Source organism: Polistes dominula, unplaced genomic scaffold, assembly GCF_049000335.1.
Source record: "Polistes dominula isolate Pdom_NZ unplaced genomic scaffold, Pdom_raw_medaka contig_24, whole genome shotgun sequence".
NCBI classification, from domain to species: Eukaryota; Metazoa; Arthropoda; class Insecta; order Hymenoptera; family Vespidae; genus Polistes; species Polistes dominula.
This window is the reverse complement of record NW_028301150.1, coordinates 7,769,746-7,792,969: the sequence shown is the minus strand read 5'-3', so window position 1 is coordinate 7,792,969 and position 23,224 is coordinate 7,769,746. Positions and strand designations below refer to the sequence as shown.

The window sequence follows — 23,224 nt, the reverse complement described above, 5'->3', positions numbered from 1 at the left end:
TATTTGAGTACATTGGTATATTAAATATTTTAAGTACTATAATATAGACACATAAAATCTATTCATTATTTTTAGTTAAAATTAAAATCAATAACACCAGTAACAAATGTGTTAAAAATCTAATTTATACTTTAACATAAATTTTATTTGAAAATTATAGTTCGTTAGGACAATCGATCTTAAAGACGAATTTGGGAAATAATTTGAACATTTACCAAATTCATGGCGCCATTTTTGGTAATTTCGATTATCTCCTAAAATCTTTATAGGATATATATAAATAGGAATGAAAAATGAATATAATAAAAAAGTACAAACTGTTTAAAAGATTTTATTAAACCTTTTCTATAATTAAGAATTGAGTAAATGCTAGTATCCCTGAAACAATCCATAGATAAGTCTTATAATATAATACGTTAGATTATTAGATGAAATTATATAGAAAATCTTACTATTGAATTTATTTCGTTTATATCGATTTTCTACAAAGGAATTGGCAAATATATTAACTGATTCTTCAATTCTATAATCCATATTTTTTATACTATTCTCAACACGTTGAAATCTATACTTCGTAGATAAGAAATTATAATAAGATGATTAGTATAAAATAAAAATCATTACTTATGAAGTATTGTTTATATGATATAAATTACTCTAAACTATAACTCTGAAAATAAAATCATTTTAATAATATTATTTTAAAGGATACAATTCGTGATAATATTGAAAACCATCGATAGCCCATTCTAAAAGTAAATTTAATTTTGGCCGATTAGGTGTTCCATTTACGATATCTTTCATATCTTCATCACTTAACGAAACATTACTCCGAAATTTTTCCAAATTGTTTAATCGATTTTTTAAATCCTGAAATAATACGAAATATATTGCATATTTATCAAATAATTCGCAACATTCGATTGTTCGTCGATAAATTAATCTATTTTAAAGAATGTTTACCAAATTTTTGAAATGACTACCTGAAAAGTATTTTTAAAAGACTTCAATAAATCTAATAAAAGTGAAATCTCATTTTCTATACCCATGAAAATTTTATAAATAAGTTTCTCTCGCGCGTAATCGATCATACAAATTCCTTCATTATCGACATCTTTGCTGTAAAAAAGCGACATCTTTAAAGATATTATTCAATTAACTCCATGTGAATTTTTACTTGAGAATTATCGTCAAATATTTTCCTAAATCTGATAATGTGAAAGAATAAATGATGAAAATTTACCTCGAAACAAGGCGTAATTGTTCGCATTGATTTTTTAAAGCTTGCAACGGTCGTTCCGCAGTTTTGAATAATTCCAGCCATTTTTCGTCTAATTCTTTCAGATGCAAAAAGTAATTTATTAGACTCATATGCAATTCTTTCGCCATAATGTTTTTATAGGTTAAGTCGACTACTTCACTAACCGCTCAATACTGATGGAGCCTGTAGTTCAAATTGATTTCTTGTATAGGATGCTTGTGGGAAATTTACTTTTATCATTTATATTCATATTTTGTACAAATAAAAATAGAACATCTTACGCAACTTACATTTTATTTATAAAAAACTTTGATTTATTCGATATGAAATTTTATTTTTTTTTTTAATGTTAAATGAACAAAATTATACACTGCATACATATATCGATTGTTAGTTGAGTAATCACTGACTATACCATCTGCGAATGAGACAAGAAACTACAGACGAAACGGTATATGTGCAATTGTATTCTTAAAAAAGAATTTCTTTATTTATCTATATTAAATATGATGATTTTTTGTTTGATTCTTTTTGAAAGATATAATTATCGTAAGGATTAAATGAATGATTTCATTATATGCAATTATATTTAGTATTAAATACAGAAAGCGCATCATCTTCGAACAATGTATCATTAAAGTGTATAGTGCATACTAGTTCTAAGTCGTAATAATTAAGACGTTTTTAACGAGCCAGCTAACGTACGAAAATTCACAGATTACATCATTTCCAATTGTTGGAACATATTGAGTAATCGCAATCTAACGAATTTAACATGAATATTATTAATCACGGATAAATCTTTATGTCGATAATAGACATACTCCGATTATTCCAAATTTTTCATAAAAAATTGTAATATCGAAATTATCGAGACAATTTTAAATGTTCAATTAGGTAAGCTAAATAATATGATTTAATGCGATTTCTTTCATTCGAAACAAACAAAATAACTACACATTTCACATTCATTTTCGACAAGGACAAAATTTTAATACGTAACGGTATTTAAACGATCATATATATTCCCGTGCATATATATGTTAAGATAATAAAATATACATTTTATTAAAATAACGTGAAGACAAGTTCTTTTATTCTACATAATTATTTATCAAAATAATCTAACAACAATAAATTCCAATAATCAATATCATTAAATTATAAATGAAAAAATAGTAGAAAATAAAAAAGTATATTCAAAATCTCTATAGATAAACTTTTACATGTAAGCATTTTTAAATGCGGTAAAAATTGATAACACAACTGATATGATACTAAATAACTAACATTATCCAAAATAATTGTAGTTGAGATACATAGTATTTAATTAAGCAATTTACATGAAAAGTTCAATTCCTTTAAATTCGTTTAAACTATCAACATTTCATCTAAATATTTGAAAAAAATAATCTCGTGCTATTTCATAACTATAGTGGAGGAGTTAATTTTTATTTTATTCTATTTTCACGTTTGTAATTTCAATTAGTAATTTTTGATTCACGAAACCAACATAACAAGGATAAATTCAGAAGAACGATGCGCACGATTCCTCTTTGAAAGCACTATTGATCTTTAACGTGCATAGATATATGCGAACGTAAATTCTATTAGATACATCACCATTTTACAACGATTGGTATCAAAAATGAATTATTTTTACTTCTTCATATATATCAATAAAGGATCATTCAAAGAGAGATCATTGAGAAAATTAATTATAATTGGGATCTTCACTTACCGAATTTTATATTTTCATTAAAAAAAAAAATATATATATATATATATATAAATGAAAAATAAAATAGAAATGTTGTCTCTATATATATCAAAGTAAAACAATCGTCGAAAAAAAGAAGAAATTGCACGGACTAATAGCATCAAAGCCTTATTCATATTTCCGTTGCACAACGCAGACGGGAAATAGCGTAAATTCACCCTCATTGTTAAAAAAGAAAAAAAATAGCGTTCCGAAGATCGCTCGTGTATTTTCGCGTTCCAAAGGGATAGCTACCGAAAACGGGCGAAAGCATTTCTCTAGACCGATATGCGCGCGCATATTTAATGATTCGAGAATACTCGTCAGAGCTCGGTGGTGGTCGGACAAGGAAACGTGCACGGCGATTGGTCATTCGTTTTTACGATATTAAACGGGCGGCGAGGCACAGTACGTCGTGAACTGACAACCCCTACACGCGTGTGACGGTGTTACTTCGTAACTGACCATCGACTTTTCGTTCTCTCTTTTCTGTATATCTATATTTCTTCCCTTCTCTTTGTTCCTCTCTTTTTCTTTCTTTCTATCTTTATCCCTCTTTATCCATTTATATCTTTTTTTGACCTTCCCCCACTTCCCTACGAGAAACAAGCGTTACTTCTCATTGTCAGTCTGTTTCTCTGTTAAGAAGAATAATCGTCGGTGACGAAGAGTGACGCGTCGTTATTTCCCTTGATCGTGTCAGAAATTATCGAGGACCGGTGGAAGACGAATAAACGAACCGTTGAGAACGTTTTAGCTTAATATTCAGTATAAGTAAAATTCACGAGGAAAAAGAAAATGGAGGAAATTAATGGGAGGATAGGGAAAAGACACGAAGAGGTGGACGCTGCATCCCTCAGTGCTGATCTCCTCAATCCTTTCGTTCATCGGCTTGAGCTTGACACGACCTATGATAAACTCAAGGTCAGTATTTTTTTCTCTTTCTTTCTTTCGTTAGTTTAACAATGAGCACACTCCTTTGACACGCAGAAATCCTCCCTTGGGATCGATTCTCGCGCATCTGTTCAGAATCGGGTAAGTCATAAGGGGTGAGCGTAAGAAACAGGTCTTAATCTCTCCCTTTTCTAAAATGTGTATACAATATATCTTTTCGTAAGTAATCATCTGTTAAGTTTAATAATTACCATTTTTCTTAATGCACGGATTTTCGTTTGCTTCATTACTTTTTCAATTCCAATTGTATATATTATTAAATTTAAATATATTATGTAAATATAGTATATGTAGCTATTAAATAGGATCAATTTATTTCATCATTTGTAGCAATTATACATCGTAGTTAAATTCAATACTTTAATCAATTGTTTTACGTACGAAATAATGTTTACTTTGGTAAAAAGGACATCAGCTATCCATTATTTGAATTAGTGCTAAAACATAATTAATGTGTACCCAATGACGTTGTTAGTCGTTACTTTCTCCTAAAGTTTGTTGAACTAAGGATATTTGAAAAATCGTCTTCATGAAAACATTCAATTATATTCATTTTAATATTTCAACACCAAATTAACATTCTTAAGTGTGTACAGGTGGTTATATAGAAAGAAGTAGAGTGCCTATGACATTAAAAGATTTAATATATAGGTTGTACAGTGAAGAAAAAAAGGATAAGAAAAATCACTGTTTTAATGAGAAAAAAGAAATAAATAGGTATCTTTGGCGTGATTGACCTAATTCTATCACTCGATCTATTATCAATTTTTTCTTATGACTCAAAACTTGGTATGAAACTCAACACAAAAGCGATATAAAGACAAGTTAATTTCCTCTTTTCAGATCTCTACTTTCACTCGTACAAACTTTGCACCTTTTCGATCGTAGAAAGTCTTTCCAACATTATTATTTCTATACAGTGCATAGGTGTACTTGTACAATACAAATTATATTTTCTTTTAGTTATCTGTGTTCCTTGTTTACATTATTTTCAAACTTATTACAAGATTTACATTTTGTCATCAAAATGAAGAGGTAATTATGTATGACCTGAATACCTGCTCTTATCGTTTTGAACGTTACGAAAAAAATACTGCGTCTTACTGATAGATTTTTATGCTTTATTGTTAAATAAATGACAAGCACTTCTTAAATTTACATGCAAATTTTTTCTTAAAGTTACAGGAAATAGCAATATTTTAAATTAAAAAAAATATAAAAAAGAGCGTAACTTTATTTTTATGAAAAATAATGATTTAAGCGGATAAAGAAAAAAAATGATTACAATGATAATAAATTATTAACATTATAACATATGCTCGATGAAAAGAAGACCTTTTAAAAGTTCAACACTATTGTTTGTAAACCGATATATTGTCATGCCTACCTTAATTGGAAATAAATAAACCTTCTCAAGTTAAAATTTGAATAATTAATGATTTTTGTATCAATATAAAACAAATCATTCCAGATCATTTCTCGAACTATTTGATTTCTATTAATAACTAGTATTGGAATCTTATACCGAAGTAATATTTATCATTAACATTTTTCATAATAATTTTGTTAAGATTCGATAAGTTGAGAAGATTCAAATGAGAAAAGGAAATGTGCAAAAATACCCACGTATAATATTGATATTTGAAGCCTAGCAAAATCTAACCTGTTTGGAGTAAGAAATCTCTTTAGCAATTACATATGCCAGCTTGCACAATGAAGAAAGAAAGAAAGAAAGAGAGAAAGAGAAAGTTTTCATACATGTATACCATCGTACGTGATGTGACATTTGTTTTTACAGTTATGTTCGTAGATATTTTTTCATATAAAAATTAGTGCATGACGAATTGACGCGTGCGATATGTTTAAATGAATATTATCTTTATCATTTTATTTATATGCAACTTAATTATAAGTTTTATTCACAATTTAATTGCTTAGCCATATTATGAAATAATTTCAGAACATTTTGTTGATTACTCATTAATAGATTATTTATGTATAAGCTTATTATTAAATTGAACTATTTTATTCACTCTTGCTTCATTTTATTAATAAAAATTTATACTAATTTACAAATTTGTCTAACTTTCTTATGCACAAAACTATTGTTCGAACACTTATCTATAACTATAATATGCTCGCGTTATTTTTAACAATCAAAGTATTACATGATATACATAGATATATATGTAGATTGACGTAAGCGTTAGGAAAAGTATAGTTGTATTAAAATAAATAGTTTATATTGTCTTTTGCTATAATCAAATTGTTGCAAGATTTAAATTCTAACTACAATTCTTTCTGTGTATCTAGTAACTTTTTTTACATTTGATCCCTTCTTAATAAACATTTCAAAATACAGTATATATTTAGATTTGTACTATATTTAAATTTGAGATAGGAACGATAGGAAAAAGAAGCACCGCGTTTTACAAAACATAATTGAACATGGTATATTTCTCAACTAGAAAATTAAAATTTCAAACTGCCTCGCGCCGGATAATGCTTCTCAATTTTATGTCGCTAATCAGTGAAAGCGATTTTCAATACAAGTCTCGAATATAAATGTTCATCGAGCGAAAGCCGATGAACGGAGAATAATTATTATTCGTTAGGAATATTTGCAAATCTAAGAGAACTATTAAACGAATGTCCTACTTTCGAAATACGTTAAATGCATGTTGCAAACATGCATACACATATTGTAAGACGAAACAATCAAATAAATAAATATTTAAAATATTTTTATATACGAAGGTGGGTTGAAAAGTTTTTAACCTTTATGAACCAAAACTTTTATGCCTTGCTTGTTTTTAAATAAAAGTGAACATCTATTGTATTTTTTATGTATCAAACAAAAATATTTACGTTCAAATATATAAAATTGATTAAATCAAATACCAAGAAGAATATAAGTATAAAATCTCGTTGATGTTTCGAGCGTTCAAAAAGGGACCAAACATCTTCATTTGAAAGCCAGAGAAAAAAGTAGGTCACATCGAATAAAGTTCAATTTATGTTAGAGAAAATTAATTTCGTGTTTTCCCAACGTCCTTTAAAACTAATGCATACATATAATTTTTATGTATTTACCTACTTAAATTTCTATATCTGTGTACATTTTGTCTTACTTTACAAAAGAAATTATATTTGAGCATCGACTTTATTGTTTGTAAATAAATTTATTCTAACGGTGTTTTGTATTTTCGAAAGATCATAGTCACATAAAAAAAGTTACCATAAACGAATCGGAAAGTTAAACTCGTAAAGTAAGAAAAGTTATAAAGGTAGACCGTTGACGCCTTTCATCTTTATTCTTCGACACTTTCCGACTCTCTCCACAAACATCCCGACATTCGATATAAACCTTATGTAGTGCAATTTGTTCTTTTATTCTTCTTGTCTCTATTGCAGACAACCCTTTTAAAAATATGCGACAAAATCATGTATTTTTCCGTTATTAATATACATCACATGCACAAGAAAACGATTTGAAGATGAAATTCTTCAATCATTTATTTATTATTTTTTAATCGCTATGATTATTTATTTTTATCAGAACAACAATAATGTAGCAATAAGTAGCATAAATATTTTAATATCTAGGATATAATAATATATATTTTTATATTATATCACATTGTATAATATACAGGGTGTTTAAAAAAACCTATTTAATATTTATATGGTATATGGGATATACTGTACTGGATAAAAATCTTTAATAAGTATAGGTTCGAAAGTCAACCATTTCTGAGATATAAACATTTTTGCTTGTTAATATCATGATTTACTTATTTGCTTCCGTAGCATGCGATGTTAACTATAATGTTTTTAAACCGCGTTCTAAATGTTCTTATTCAAGTGCCAAAAGTAGATTTCATTGAGAATCAGTCATTTGTGGATCGGCGATTGTAGATATTACACAGTTACAAAATATCATGAAAATGTTAGACAGAAATGTGGAATTTTCAAGAGAGTTCGCGACTCTGTAAAAAGAAGATTCCAAGCGTGTGTAGAAATGGAAGGTAGACATGGCAAAAATCATGTGTAAACATAGAAAATTCAGTAGTAAGTCAATTATGATAATAACAAATAAAAATGTTTATATCTCAGAAACTGTTGACCTATGTTTACTAAAGCTTTTTTACTCAGTACAATATATCCTATATACCATATAAATATTAAATGTTTTTTTTTGAAAATCCTGTATAATTTATATATTTTTATATTATTTTATATTACACACACACATTGAAAAAAAATCATGTGTGCAGATCACACGTGTTAGAAGTGAAACCTTCAAAAGTCTGAGTTTCGTGAGAATGAGACGAATGCACAGTTTTAAGAGTAAGATAATTGTAGGATTTATTTATTATAATATTATTACTATATATAATAAAGGTCACCGGTATGGTCTCTGGGTGAAATAACTGATACAAAGTGCACTTTTCACAATTCAAGCAATAAAAACGGAATGCTGAATGCGATAGTTATAAATAGTCACAAAAATGGTAGGATGTTTATCAAAGGAAATATAATTCGTCAAAAATTAGGTAAAAATAAATAATCCTTTTTTGGAAACTTAGGTATAAAATTTTTTTTGTTAGTATGGTTTTCTATTTCCCGTTTTAGGGAAAACATTTTAGGATAGATGAAATAAACACGTAACGAAAAACATATGGAAAATACTGCTGGACTGAACGAAGGTTCTGGTAAAATGCAATGAAAGATCTAATAAAGATATTCTCTAGAAATGTTTTTTCAACTATGTAGCCTATCACACTTCGAGTCCCTTTATTATTTATAACGTGTCTTGTCTTTATTCTGTAACCACAAACTTATCTTTCTAAATACTCTCATCTAAATAAAGATATGAACAACGAAAAATCTAAAAAATGCATTGAATCGTATCGCTCTCTCAGCTTATCGAACTGTGTACACTACGAGTCTCAAATTTCAGCTTCGTGGTAAGCTCCACCGATTCACGCTGGGCGTTCAACATCTTAAAAATGTTTTTATTTTATTGAAAAATTAGTAAAAGTTTCTTAAATACGCAAATATCACAATTTGTAATATAATTTTCATATATGCATGGGTCAGTACATCTCTTTGGATATTTTTCATATAAAAATCAAATTTAATAGACATATTCTATCTTAAGATATCAAATATATTTTATAAAGAAGCAAAATATAAAAATGTGACAGTAATTTACTTGCTTTTGAATGATATTTGTCAGCTGCTCCTCATTTATTCCACAGTATTCTCTAATTCTTTTTCTCTGATGTATCTGGTAATCCTTTTTTTTTAATATTTCAGACAATACAATTATTATATATTCTATGTACTTCATAATTATTTATTATAATATTTGCGAAATAAAGAATTTAATATTAATTTTTCAATAAAATAGAAACATTTTTAAATAGAAAAGATATGACACGATGTAAAAAAAGATTGAATATCGAATGCGCTAGCTATAAATCGCAACAACAAAAAATTGTAGAATGTTTGTCAATGGAAAATACATCGACCAAACCTAAATAAATATAGTATATCCTTTTTTGAAACTCAGGTAGACGATATTCTTTCTTTGAATTGGAGATATCTTTATCATGAGTTATCACATATAAGTATTTTTAGTTGTTGTAAATAATAGCTTTAGATGCTTGAAAAAGAAGGAAACAAGTGTTGTCATTTTATTTTATAAATTTTTTTATTAATTTTTTTAATATAAACAAAATTTTTTTCCATATTTTAAAAATAAGTTGTATTATTGTATTTTTAATGGAAATATAATAGCAAAGGTTTATTTGTTTATGTCACGTTTCCAGTTTCTTCAGTTTAAAAATGTATCTACGTTATTGAAAATATGTAAAAAATTTTTAAATACGGAAATATTATAATTAAAATAATAAAAATAACAAACGGCACCGGTATAGTCTCCGGGTGGAATAGCTGATAAAAAGTACACTTTTTCCAATTCAAGCAATAAAAATGGAATACTAAATGCGATAGCTATAGATATAAACAAAAATGGTAGAATGTTTGTCGGTGGAAAGATATCCTATCTTAACCTAAGTAAATATAATATATTTTTTTTTTGAAACTCTGGTAGATGAATTTTTTTTCTTTTAAACTTTTCACACTTTCTGTGAATGTGAGATATCTTTATTATGGGTTAACACACACAAGTATTTCTTTTTGTGTTGCAACTAATACCTGAAGGTGCTGTAAAAGAAGGGAACAATTCTGGTCGTATTTTTTTCGTTTCATCGGGTTTTGAATTACAATGATTTTAAAATCTATTTCTATTTTCGTTGTTTTATTTTATAATATTAAACATTTTTTTAAAAACATGTCTTTGGATATTTATAAGAAAAATATTCTACAATGTTGTTTAATTTTTTTCTCTGATGTATCTGATAATCATTTCATTTTTTTGTAAAATATTGCAGACAATACAATTATTATATTCTATATATTTCATAATTGTTAATTATAATATTTGCGAAATAAATAATTTAATATTAATTTTTCAATAAAATAGAAACGTTTTTAAATAGAAAAGAAATACCACATTTGGTAAAATAAAAACAGACCACGCACCTTCTTTCTTTATTTCGACCGTCGGTTCGTTTGGACCTTATACTTTTGTCGCATACCTACGTGCTTATCTCTGTTTATTCTTTTACCTTTCTATCGCTCGTACCTACAAACATTTCGAGTATCGAAAGAATACGTGTCCACGCTTTGTAGTATGCAGTCGCGCACAAACACACACATATAAAACCTGGAGCGAAGCATAGCATAAAGACGAGACCGAGAATAGGAAAAACTGTATAGCTATATTCCGTCTCATTCTCTCGCAAGCTAAATCCTATATGTTTGTCTCTTCTTCTCTCATTATTTAGTATAGCAGCTGTTTCATAGCTTCGTTACATAGCTTTGTTACATAGCTTCGTTACACAGCTTTGTTACACAGCTTTATTACATAGCTTCGTTTCATAGCTACGTTACCGTTTATTTACTTTTCAGATCACTCCCATTCTAAAGAAGTTTTCACTTCAAAAATGTATTTAATGAAGTTATACAATAAAAACACGTGAAATAAATTTATTTACAAAAATTGGATAATAAATAGAGTACAAGAAATATAATAATAAAAATCTATATGGTTCTGTTGTTGTTCCCTAGAATAAAAGGGATAGAAAAACGGAAAAAAGCAAAAATTAGCCTCCCTTACGTTTCTAACTATGCCTTGTCAGATGTAGGTCACAAAATACGAGGGTCTTCTTCGGCGAAATGTATTCCGCGTGAAAAGCAAAGAAGAAAAGAAAAGAAAAGGAACGAATAACATAATTGTTGAGCCTTCGCCTACGTTATTCACACCCTTTGCTTATTTATTCTTGCAAGATATTCTTATTCTATGTAATATACACCTTGAAATCCTCCAATGAAATTATAAGGAAACTCGTAAAATATAACATTTGAATATCATAAAATAATATTTACCAAAGACTATACCAAGAACTATAATTTTTATTTTTATTTTTTGCCTAAATTTCTTTGATAGATATTATCTATACGTAATTTGTTTCTTTATCTCTTTTTCGATATAAAAAAATGGCTTATAATAATACTTCTTTATTAAAATTTTATAACTTCAATTCGTTCAGTTAGAGAATAGTCTTTTCATCCTTTTGGAAGAACTTGACACAATTCTTGGTCATGGCCATAGCACGTGTAAGGTTGATCTTAAAACTTAACATCTGAATAAATATGAGAAAACCTTCTGCTTATATTAAAAAAATTAAAAAAAGAATAATATCCGACATAATATTACTTTTGTAATTTGTTTGTCTACTTTTTATTATTTTTACGCGATACAATAGGAAGATTAACATGTTTAATGAGTCCTTGAACAAATAGATAAATGATATTAAGAAGCTCGTTAAAAATTTATAGTAGAAAACTCGCTTGCATAGTGTTTTGCACGGTGAATACTAATGTTAAATAGTAACCTTAATGTAATGTAGAAGGTTAAAATGATTTTGTATTATTATTGAATCATCATTAGCTGATATTCTTATCTCTCTCCAATAGAAAACTCCATACCGATTTCTTCCTCATTTATTATAGTAATATATTAATTATGATTACCTTGCTAAAAAAAACGACAGTCGAACAATTAAATGCGGCGTTAAATAAGTGAGTTTTTTTTCATTAAATTTTTATTAAAATATTAAAAAATAAATATAAAAATTATACATAAACTTAATCTCATTAAAACAGGAACATAATAAAATTCATTAAACTTCTACTATATATATATACGATATTATACGTGATTGCTCTACGATTGCACGTAAATGGTGAAATTTTTTATCAAAAATTATAGCTTGTTAGAATTCGAACGAAAGTCATCGCTAGGAATGACATTTCAAAACTAGATTCTCCACTACATGTCTTATATACCTATTTTCTTCGAGTACTTTCAACGATTTAACTAACATAAGATAGCTGTTTAAGGTTGAATAAAATCCAAATACTTGAAAAAATTTTAATCATGTTAATATTTTTTCAAGGTAGATATCTTTAATGAACAATTTACGAAAAAAGAAAAAAACACATCATTAAAATTTAAAAAGTAGAATAAAATTCTAACATAAATTCTAAAGACTTTTTATTGTTAAAGTTTCTTACGAAGTACTGTTAGAATTTTTTGTATCACGCGAATAAAATATTTCAAATATTAAGACTCATGTGGTTAATGACCAAAGTGAATATCTTAAATAGTAATACATTTGGAACTTGATGGGTCGTTTTGGTACATGAAAGTACCACACGAAATAACGATCTCGATTTATATAATATTCCGAGGAAAAATGTGCTACTTTCTCAAATACATTTTTCGTGACTTCAAAAGAGGCCAAGGAACCGGCAAAAGAATAAGGACAGCGATACACGCAACCTTGTACCGTTGAATCCACAAACGCATCGTCGTTGCATCGAAAATAATCTTTCGGCCGTAACCTCGATCTTGAAAGATCGAGTAAGAGAAGTACACGTGGAACGATAAGTTACAGCGTAAGCTAACTAACGGAACGAGCAAACGGTACTCGTTTTCCTTCTATGATCTTTCTCTTTCTTTTCTTCTTTCTTTTCTTCTTTCTTTTCTTCTTTCTTTTCTTCTTTATTTTCTTCTTATATTTATCTTCTTCTTCTTCTTCTTCTTCATCATCATCTTCTTCTTCTTCTTCTTCATCTTATTCTTCTCCTTTTTCTTTTTCTTCTTCTTGGTAAAACATTTGTCTGCAGGATAAACGATCTATTTTCTTGTGAAAAAAATTAAATAGGTTAGATCGACAAAACGAAAATCGTTGAAGAATAACTTCTTAACCCATTCGAGACCACGACTTTTTCGCACACGTAAGTGAATTCGCATAAATAAGTTGATTGCACACGGTGTGAGCTGCTCGTTCCTCAACAAATTTTTATTGCCAGAAGCGGATTGAACACCATGTGTACAATGTGAGGTAAAATAAAAATACGTCATTAAAATTGATAAAAATTTATTTTAAAAATAGTTAGATAATATAAAATGGTTGTTTTGCCTTTAATAATAAAAAACTGAATATAATGAAAAGAAAATTTTTAAGAAATAGTAAAAAGTCAAAAAAATAAGTTTAATAATAAGACAAGTAATATAATCGAGAAATAAAATTTTAGAAAAATGTCTAAAGTTAATAATGTAATGCAACTGAGTAATGAAAAAGAAAATATAATTTGTAAATAGATTTTTAGAAAATAATACATTGATTGTAAAGTAAAATTGCATTGATATTTTGTAATAATGTAGATTTCGATAATTCTAATAAAATTTTCTTTTTTTTAAGGATGCATGAAAATCAATGCATTTTATTTCTCTATACTTTAAAGATAATATTCGTACATAAAAAGTCTTATCTCGATAAATACTTTATTGAAAATAACTTATAATAGCTCATTTTTATTAATGCACACACGGTGTGCTACTGGTCTTTTTGAAAAAAAAGTTTTGTACACATGGTGTGCGAGTGGTCTCCAATGGGTTAAGAAAATATATTTGCTACTTATTTAAATGAATAATATAATCTATGATATATATACGAATATGCATACGTATAAATATATGAATTTAATTTTATGAATATTTCATGTTACAGACGGCATTTTTGACAGTAGCCCTGCTACCATTAAGGCTAGCCGCGATTACCGCTTTGGTGATAATGGCCTGGCTTTTGGCTTGTTTAGGTCTCTATGGACTTTCTGAGGAAGATTTACGTCGAGCGCCTCTTAAAGGATGGAGACGGTAAGTTGTAATAAAATATAGAACATTTTATTTTTTTCGCAAATCAACTTCTTTACTAAAATATAATTACCATGTAGGATTAGTATTACGTTATGTTTTATTCATATATAAACAAAGAGTAGATTCTTGATTATATTGAAAATCGATAGAAGCATTGATAATGTTAAACTCTAACGACGAATGTTGGGAATAAATATTTAAATAATTTTTATTAGGATAAGCTTAATTAACATCATAGAGCTTGATAAAAAAAATTTCTTTCTTGTTGACCCAAAAAAAGTCCGAGTGATTATTTTATGCTCGAAAGGTAGCAGCACTACGTTAACTTTAGTGAATAATACCTTCTCTCTCGACTAACCCTGCACAACATATAACCATTTACCTCTTGCTTGTTAACCCTTTCATTGCCAACCATGACTATAATTACAGCACACGTTCGCTTCATATTACCGATGACTTTAATAATATATTTAAAATTCTGTATTAATCTACAACTTCGATTATATTAGCTCCATATGACAAAATTATAAGAAAGCAATAACTTACGTGACGCGACAAAGAATTAAATATTGTACCATGTCAGCAATAAAGTAGATATATGTTCGGTCCGTGATAAAGTATACAATCGGTTCGCGTTGAAGTGCACACTCCCGTTTTTATTGCCTGTATAGTAACACCATATTTGCAGATAATGCTGTCGTTGCGAAATGACTAACGTTACAGAAGTCAACAGTAACGAATAAATTAATTTTAACTAAATATTAATTAGTTTAATTAAATAAACTGACACAATATTTTTATGATTAACCCTTATTTTATGTTTAAGGCTTAGAACTAGAACGGTGTAAAATTAATGATAATATCGCCATCAATATTTGGATGCATTCAATTATTTTGAATTTGTAATTTGTTATGCCTAGATTAATATAAAGAAATGCTGTCCAACTGACGACCCGCGAAATAAATTAATATTTTTTAAATAAAAATTTAAATAAACATTCATGCCAAACTAAATTTATAATTAAAATAAAAGAAAATGGACTTTTTTATTATTTATCCTTCTTTGGCATCTGAAATTTTTACAAAAGAAAAAATGTCCCGCGGAGTTAGAAAAACTCGAAAAATATGATGTAAAAGATAAAAATTAATAATAATTGAACGTATATTGTGTTAAAATATTGAATTGACTTTTAGTATGTTAAAATACTAAAATTAATAGCATCTAATAATATTATTAGAGTATTATTTCGACACATTTATAATATTTTAACCCTTTCGTTACGGCAGTCTGCTCCGCTGGAGTGACGCCACTGAACGGAGCACCGCTCCTGGAAATGTTCACATTGCACGTCAATAGTCTTCGAAGCTCGCATTTACAACTTTCAACTCCATTTTGGGGTTCTTTTGTACATACACTTTTTTAAAAGCTACGTAACAACTGTTTCGTCGTATTATATGAAAAACACGAAAATGAGTATATTTTATGAGTATTCAATTATTTATATATTTACAAATTTTACTATTTTTATAAATAATTCTTTGGTTACGAGTACGTACACACAGTCCGTCTCACGAACGACTATAGTTAACACCCGTAATGAAAGGATTAAATAGATCGTTGATATATCAACTAAAATTTTTTCGGCCATAGAGAGAATTGCTATTGCGTACACTTTTAGATGAATTTCTCATTATATATCATAAATAATTAACCATTTAAGGGATCACATGCTTAATTTAACAAATAATTTTTTGCAGCAATTAATAAACTACGTATTATATTTGATCATTTTTAAAACAATTACTAAACTTGTAAAATAATAATAATATAAGATTTAAACAAACTTGCATGAAATGTACAAATTGGGTATCGCACAATAATATATAAATAACCACTAGAGATACTGAGTTTCTATCTCATATCGAATAGCTTTCACCTTCATACACCTGCTACGACCGCGCGTTTTATAAATGACATCGAAAGTACACACTCGAGACCTCTGTTTAAATTTTATTATTATCTAGAAAATAAAAAAATGTAGGATATTTCGTAAAAAGTCCATTGTTTCAATCGAAAAAAATCTTCAATTTTATCAAAAAAATAATATCCCCGTTCAATTAATTGATTTCAATTGATTTTAATTTAATCATCGATAATAAAAGAAAAAAAAGTATTAACGCAGTTGGTTTGTATTATAAAAATCCTTGACCTTCTTATTGTTCGAAGTTCGCTCTATAAAATTTTTATTAGAGGATATGTTAGTGGTGATAATGAATTCTGACGAGAACTTCTTTTGAAATAATAAAAGAATCTATACTGTCTATAGAAGCCTCAACCAAAAAATGGAAGTTCAAGCTAATTCCGTAGCAATAGATTGACAAAGCCAGTGACTGAAACATTTCCTTCAATTGATTATATGTTAATATTGTAATAATCGATAGTTAATGGATCATTACATTTAAACTTGTCATGATTCTAATTATCGAATCTCTTAACTATACACTTTACATGATGTGATGAAAATTGACGATTTTTCAAAAATCGTATGCAATTAAATTCAAATACAACGATATTCATTCACACAACAAAATAGAAAACGCATAGTTTAAAGAAGTAATGTTTGCATGCGAATTTGCCAATTTTACATAGAAACGAAAGTAAATACCTAAATGCATTCAATTTGTTTGCCTCCCTTTCTCTTTCGTTGAAAATCATAAAAAAAACTCAAGTATATTTCCGTAACTGGAAAAGAAATTATTATCATATATATAAAACATGTGACGAAACAGAGACATGCGCATCGTGATCTGCTGGATGATGCGAGTATTATTCATCTGTGGTGGATTTCATCAACTGAAGGTGAAAGGTCGACAAGCGGAAACAAAGGATGCCCCGGTGCTAGCCCTTGCACCACACTCAAGCTTCTTCGATGCACTTCCGGTCGTTTACCTTGGTGGACCAAGCATAGTCGCCAAAGGAGAGACGAGCCGCATTCCTTTCTTCGGAAGTAGGTCTCAATTATCATCATCTCATCGTTATTTCTTTTTTCTTTTTATTCGCCAGCCGAGAAAACGATGTTGAGCGTACATTGACCGAGTATCTGTTCGAATCATTCCATGCAATGTATAAGAAAAACATTGACACATTATTTCCCATAAATAAATAAATATTAACACTAATTCGTTTATAGAATTCAACAACAAATTATCTATACTTACATTTATTTTATATTTGTGCAAAATATAATAACTATTGTTATGGAATACTATGTTTCCATAACAATATAATTTCATTGAAATGATTAGTTATGCATAGATATAATGCCTTTATATCAGGATGTTCTAAAAAAACATTCAATATTTATATGGTACATCGGATATACTGTACTAATAAAAAAGCTTTAATAAATACAGGTTCGAAAGTCAACCGTTTTTGACCATGAGATATAAGCATTTTTGTTTGCTAATATCATGATTTACTTACTTGCTTCCGTAGCATGCGATGTTAACTATAATGTTTTTAAACCGCGTTCTAAATGTTCTTATTCAAGTGCCAAAAGTAGATTTCATTGAGAATCAGTCATTTGTGGATCGGCGATTGTAGATATTACACAGTTACAAAATATCATGAAAATGTTAGACAGAAATGTGGAATTTTCAAGAGAGTTCGCGACTCTGTAAAAAGAAGATTCCAAGCGTGTGTAGAAATGGAAGGTAGACATGGCAAAAATCATGTGTAAACATAGAAAATTCAGTAGTAAGTCAATTATGATAATAACAAATAAAAATGTTTATATCTCAGAAACTGTTGACCTATGTTTACTAAAGCTTTTTTACTCAGTACAATATATCCTATATACCATATAAATATTAAATGGTTTTTTTTTAACACCCTGTATAAATTTATGCACACGTGTACATACGTATGGTGGATGGGATTACATATCTGGGATCATTTCCGTGTTCTAACAATAAAATTAATATACTTATTAACAGTTTCATTGGATTGTGCCGTGGGTAGAAAATAAGTAATATTGTGCAAGGAAATAACATTAAATAAGTACGCGCAATAGCTTATGGACTGACACCATGTGAATTTAATCTAGATTAGCTAACGGGTTTTTGACTATTTATATATCTTGTCATTAAGGACTTTTGGCTTTATCTCCTCTTTCACTTTCCTGTTTCATATTACGAAATAAACAAAAAGAGGAAAGTTACAACGATCTTCCTATAAGCAAGATCATTGAACTCTACAGATGACTTCATCGACTTATTTTTTGCATACCAAACGCTCAAGAGATTAACTTTTTTTTCCTTAAAATTCACAAAAATGATTGAAAAAGATAAAGGAATTTCAATGACGAGAAAATATAATTAGATCTTACATTAAACAAACAAAATAGAATCTTTGTTGAAGTATTTAATTATTGATTAAACCCGAATCGAGTCCTCAACGATCAGCTTTATCGTGTTAAATTGAAATAAGTACAGCATTGTGTGGATTAAAATCTACAGCAAAATAGTTCCCTGGTTGTGCTTTCTGGGACGACTGACATACCAGGCAGGAGGAATGAGAATCGTCGTACGCGGCAGGCAGGCTTCAAGAATCGAGGCACCAATTCTGGTAGTTGCACCACATTCAACATTCATCGATGGTGGTATCGTCTACGTAACCGGATTTCCGTCAATCATCGTAAGACGAGAATCAGGATTGAATCCGTTTACCGGAAGTATGTGAACGCTGAATATATTTCAAAATTCTCCAAAAACAAAAACTATAAGAAATCAAGTGATCGACGTTTTTCTAATTAAATGAAAGATCTATTATAATCTATAGATTAATTATTATATTTTCTATCTTCGAACTTTAACTATAATTGTAATCCAAAAATGTTCGTGTCCATGTCCCATTCGCCATATGTTAGAAAAGAAAACGATCTCAAATTCACCTTTATTTAATAATTTAGATCACAATTACGTCAATTACACATTTACGTAAATGCTCATGTAAACTTGTGCATTTTCGTACAACAACATGAAAGTAATCTCATTCGGATAAAAATCGAACAAATCTCGAATGATACACGATCATAATTTCTCGCAAAGAATCATAGCAAATAATTTGAGCTCTTTGATCTAATGTGTTTTTCTTTCGCATACAGAGCTCATTAACTACACGCAACCGGTTTATGTATGGAGAGAAGATCCTAACTCACGACAAAATACGATTAAGGAAATAATCGAACGTGCTACTTCGAAGGAGGATTGGCCACAGGTAAAACGATTATGGTTGAGTCATTAAATATAGATTTGACTGAAATCCATGAAAATATATCAAACCATTTTGTTGTTAGGTAATGATTTTCCCAGAAGGTACCTGCACGAATCGTTCGTGCCTGATAACTTTTAAGTCAGGTGCTTTCTACCCAGGTGTGCCTGTGCAACCAGTGTGTATCAGGTATCCTAATAAATTAGACACAGTCACATGGACATGGGAAGGTCCTGGAGCGTAAGTACAACATTAATGAATTTATCAAAAAAATATTTTTTATCACTGATAAATATAATTTTTTTCATTCTATAAAAAATCAGCTTAATAATTCGAATTGTTACCTTGGTCAATTATTTTTAGTTTAAAATTATTATGGCTCACGCTGACTCAGTTAAATAGTAGTTGCGAAATTGAATTCCTTCCTGTCTATAAACCAAGTGAAGCGGAAAAAACAGATCCCAAACTTTACGCGAATAACGTCCGTCGTATTATGGCAGAGTAAGTAACATCTGTGATGGAAATAATCATTGTTAAATCAAAACATGTATGTTAAAAATTCGTTCTTTGGCGATATTGGTTTGGAACAATCTTTCTTTGGGTTTCAGAGCACTCAAAATACCTGTCTCTGATTATACTTATGATGATTGTCGAATCATCAGCAAAGCTCATCAGTTACATATACCACATGCTTCAACTATAATAGAAGCTCACAAACTTCGAAATAAACTTGGGTTTGTTTTTTAATATTAATCGTGTAGTCTCATAAAACTTCTAAAAAAATAAATCTTTAATTGAAAAAAATTTTTATAAATTAAATATTGTTTGTTCGTAGTTTAACAGCATCGAAAATGGAAGAAGAGCTTCTAGAAAAAAAAGTAGAAAAATTCGGCGAAGAGGTAAATTTGCAAGAATTTGCACGAATTCTTAGACTGGATGAAAAGGAATCGACTACTCAACAGCTCTTTCGAATTCACGACAGAGTATGTTCATTGTAAAATATTAACTGATCCTATTGCCTTAGTTTTATTTTTTTCGCAATAACGCAAATTCACTACATGTATTTTCATTTTCAGAATGGCAAGGGTACAATAGATCTTGAAGAGTATATATTCACGATATTGGCAACGACAAATGCTAATTGTGAATTGGATATGGTTGAAATCTCATTAGATGTAAGCATATATTATATAAATGTAAATGTATTTATATACACATGTATATATAATAACAGTTCTAAAAGGAAAAAAGAAAATAATGATTTTTCATAATTCTATAAGTAGCAGTCTAAGAAAAATATCAAAATACTTATTTCTTTAAGAAACACTAAATTATAACACATAAAAATGTTTATTCATGTTTCATCTAGGTTTGCGGTTCTAAAACATTAAAGTGTGTTAATCTAACAGAACTTAGAAAAGCTTTAAGGTTGTCATTACATGTACAACCAGAGGATGTTGATAAAATCTTTCAACAAGCTTGCAACAAACCCGGTGACAACGTTGTGACTTATGGTAAATTATAATTTATTTAATTTGGTAACAGTAGAAATTCGTCAGCTTTACCATAGATACTTAACTGTGTTGATATTAATTTAGTTATATTGTAATAATAATGTAATTATATATAATTATATATAATTATATAATCATTATTTTGTACAGAGGCCGCACTTGGAGTACTGGCTACACGAGCAGAATTTTCACATCTGTTCACTGGAAATTCTGAAACAAAAAAAAAGAAGACCATTTGAGAGTGTCTCTTGACTGCAACTCGTATTCCTCGAAGATTTAGGGAGCAACGTGACTCCAATAGGCCGCTTCTCAGCCAAATTTGTTCTAGCCCTGTATAATTAGATAATTTCTCATACGATCATTAAGATTATTTATTCTCTGCATATATGCTTAGCAGATTTTTTAAATAACATCTATATCTTCGATAAAATAGTTAAGTATTCGAGAAATTCTATGATGATTGATAGACTGAGCCTGCATAGTAAGCATGCTAGTACTACTAATTTAATCGGATTAATTATGATTATTGTTTTGACAAATGTGCGGAAACTTTTTTTGAAGTCATATGAAATGAAAATATACATATAATAATGTTCGAATTTGAACAATATTAAAGCAGTTCAATATTAATTTATTAACAGTTTAAATAATCGTTTCATTTTAGTCAAAATGCCGTTATAATATATAAAATCAGACAGCGGCTACTCACTAAGAAAATAACTTGAGTCTTTTAACACATAATGATATAATTTAATAATTACTGTATGTAGCCTCTGTACTATCTCAAAGTATTCTTTCGTTCGTCTGACAATTATTTCAATAATTGAAAGTAGGTATTATTTAGAATAGGCCTTATTGTATTAGTTATAGGTATTACGATGAATTCTTCGTCTTTATGAGGTTTCACACTCGGAATCAAAATTGAGTATGCGTTACAGATGAAAACTTTCGTTAAATAGAGGCATGCAGAATCCTTGCTGTGAAACTGGAAGATAACGTCGGACGTATCGTCCATAGGAAACATTATTTAATCTTATAATCGCTTTAGAATGCTCAGGGTTTGTAAAATGCTAAAATTATTGAATGAATGTTCAATTATATTATGTTTACAACAATTAAATCACAAAGTTCCACTTGGTCACTTGATCGAGTTTCTAGTAAATTGAAATACACTAATTATGAGTAACTAGAAATTAGAATTTGAGTATGCATTTATAGAATAAATATGTTATAAAATTTATTCTTTGCTCGATAACAATACATGCTACAATATTTAATATTTAATATACACATATATAATAACGATACATTGGTCGTGAGATACAATAAAATGTTACTCATTGTATATACGCATATATATACGGAGACACGAGTGTGTGTGCACGTGCGCGATGTGTGTAATGTATATATACAAAATATATACTTGTAAATATAGATACAATAAAATATTCTTACAAGGTATGAATTATCTTGATAAGTAATCTAGAATATTATATTTTGTCTCTGCCTATAGATTGGCAAAAATGATTTATTTACATTATGAACTTATTTTAAGTACGAAACAAGACTGAATATATATATATATATATATATATATATATATATATATATATATAAAGAATATAATAGATTTATATATATGTTATTAAGAGACTCTTAGAGTTATTGATATAACTTGATTATCACAACTAATTTCTTAAAAGATCACCAATATTTCTGTTAGTACTAATATATATAATTTTAAATATTATTTAAATAAATATTAACTATAATAACATTGAAAACTTAATACTGAGATTACGTATTATCATGTATCAGAAACAATAGTGATTATTAATGATAAATCTTAATTATTGACTTCTTGAACAGTATACGTAGTGATAATCACAACTGTTTTATGCAATGGACACACTGTATTAATACTGTTATCTCTTAATCCTTAATCAATATGTACAGGCTCAACATATCCTTTTCCACAACCATAGAAAAAGAAAGACGTAAAAATTATATCCAAACATAACCATTACATATTGGAAAAAAAAATCTGAATTTGTTATAATTATAAAAGCAAACAAAAAAATATCAATTACATCACACGAAGTATTAT

General features: G+C 28.4%; 2 protein-coding genes across 6 annotated transcripts; one reads left to right on the top strand and one right to left on the bottom strand.

The window, feature by feature from the left end:
* Window positions 1-315: 315 nt before the first annotated feature.
* LOC107071935 (uncharacterized) lies at window positions 316-3,140 on the bottom strand. Of its 4 annotated transcripts, XM_089177789.1 has the most exons (7): window positions 3,003-3,140; window positions 1,552-1,679; window positions 1,244-1,444; window positions 984-1,119; window positions 713-870; window positions 453-565; window positions 316-378 (listed from the first exon to the last, which is right to left on the bottom strand). In XM_089177789.1, the coding sequence occupies exons 3-7, from the start codon at window positions 1,387-1,389 to the stop codon at window positions 335-337; spliced, it is 597 nt and encodes a 198-aa protein (XP_089033915.1). In that variant the 5' UTR covers window positions 1,390-1,444; window positions 1,552-1,679; window positions 3,003-3,140; the 3' UTR covers window positions 316-334. The 4 variants fall into 4 exon arrangements, with proteins under 4 accessions (XP_089033915.1, XP_089033912.1, XP_089033913.1 ...); XM_089177786.1 differs by having other exon boundaries at window positions 316-565; XM_089177787.1 differs by lacking the exon at window positions 3,003-3,140 and having other exon boundaries at window positions 316-565; window positions 1,552-2,177.
* Window positions 3,141-3,421: 281 nt separating this feature from the next.
* Window positions 3,422-22,610, top strand: LPCAT (lysophosphatidylcholine acyltransferase). Of its 2 annotated transcripts, XM_015331398.2 has the most exons (12): window positions 3,422-3,944; window positions 4,011-4,055; window positions 14,186-14,331; window positions 17,122-17,339; window positions 19,497-19,609; window positions 19,689-19,843; window positions 19,967-20,104; window positions 20,212-20,337; window positions 20,439-20,586; window positions 20,680-20,778; window positions 20,973-21,117; window positions 21,268-22,610. In XM_015331398.2, the coding sequence occupies exons 1-12, from the start codon at window positions 3,819-3,821 to the stop codon at window positions 21,354-21,356; spliced, it is 1,548 nt and encodes a 515-aa protein (XP_015186884.1). In that variant the 5' UTR covers window positions 3,422-3,818; the 3' UTR covers window positions 21,357-22,610. The 2 variants fall into 2 exon arrangements, with proteins under 2 accessions (XP_015186884.1, XP_015186885.1); XM_015331399.2 differs by lacking the exon at window positions 4,011-4,055 and having other exon boundaries at window positions 3,427-3,944.
* Window positions 22,611-23,224: the final 614 nt, after the last annotated feature.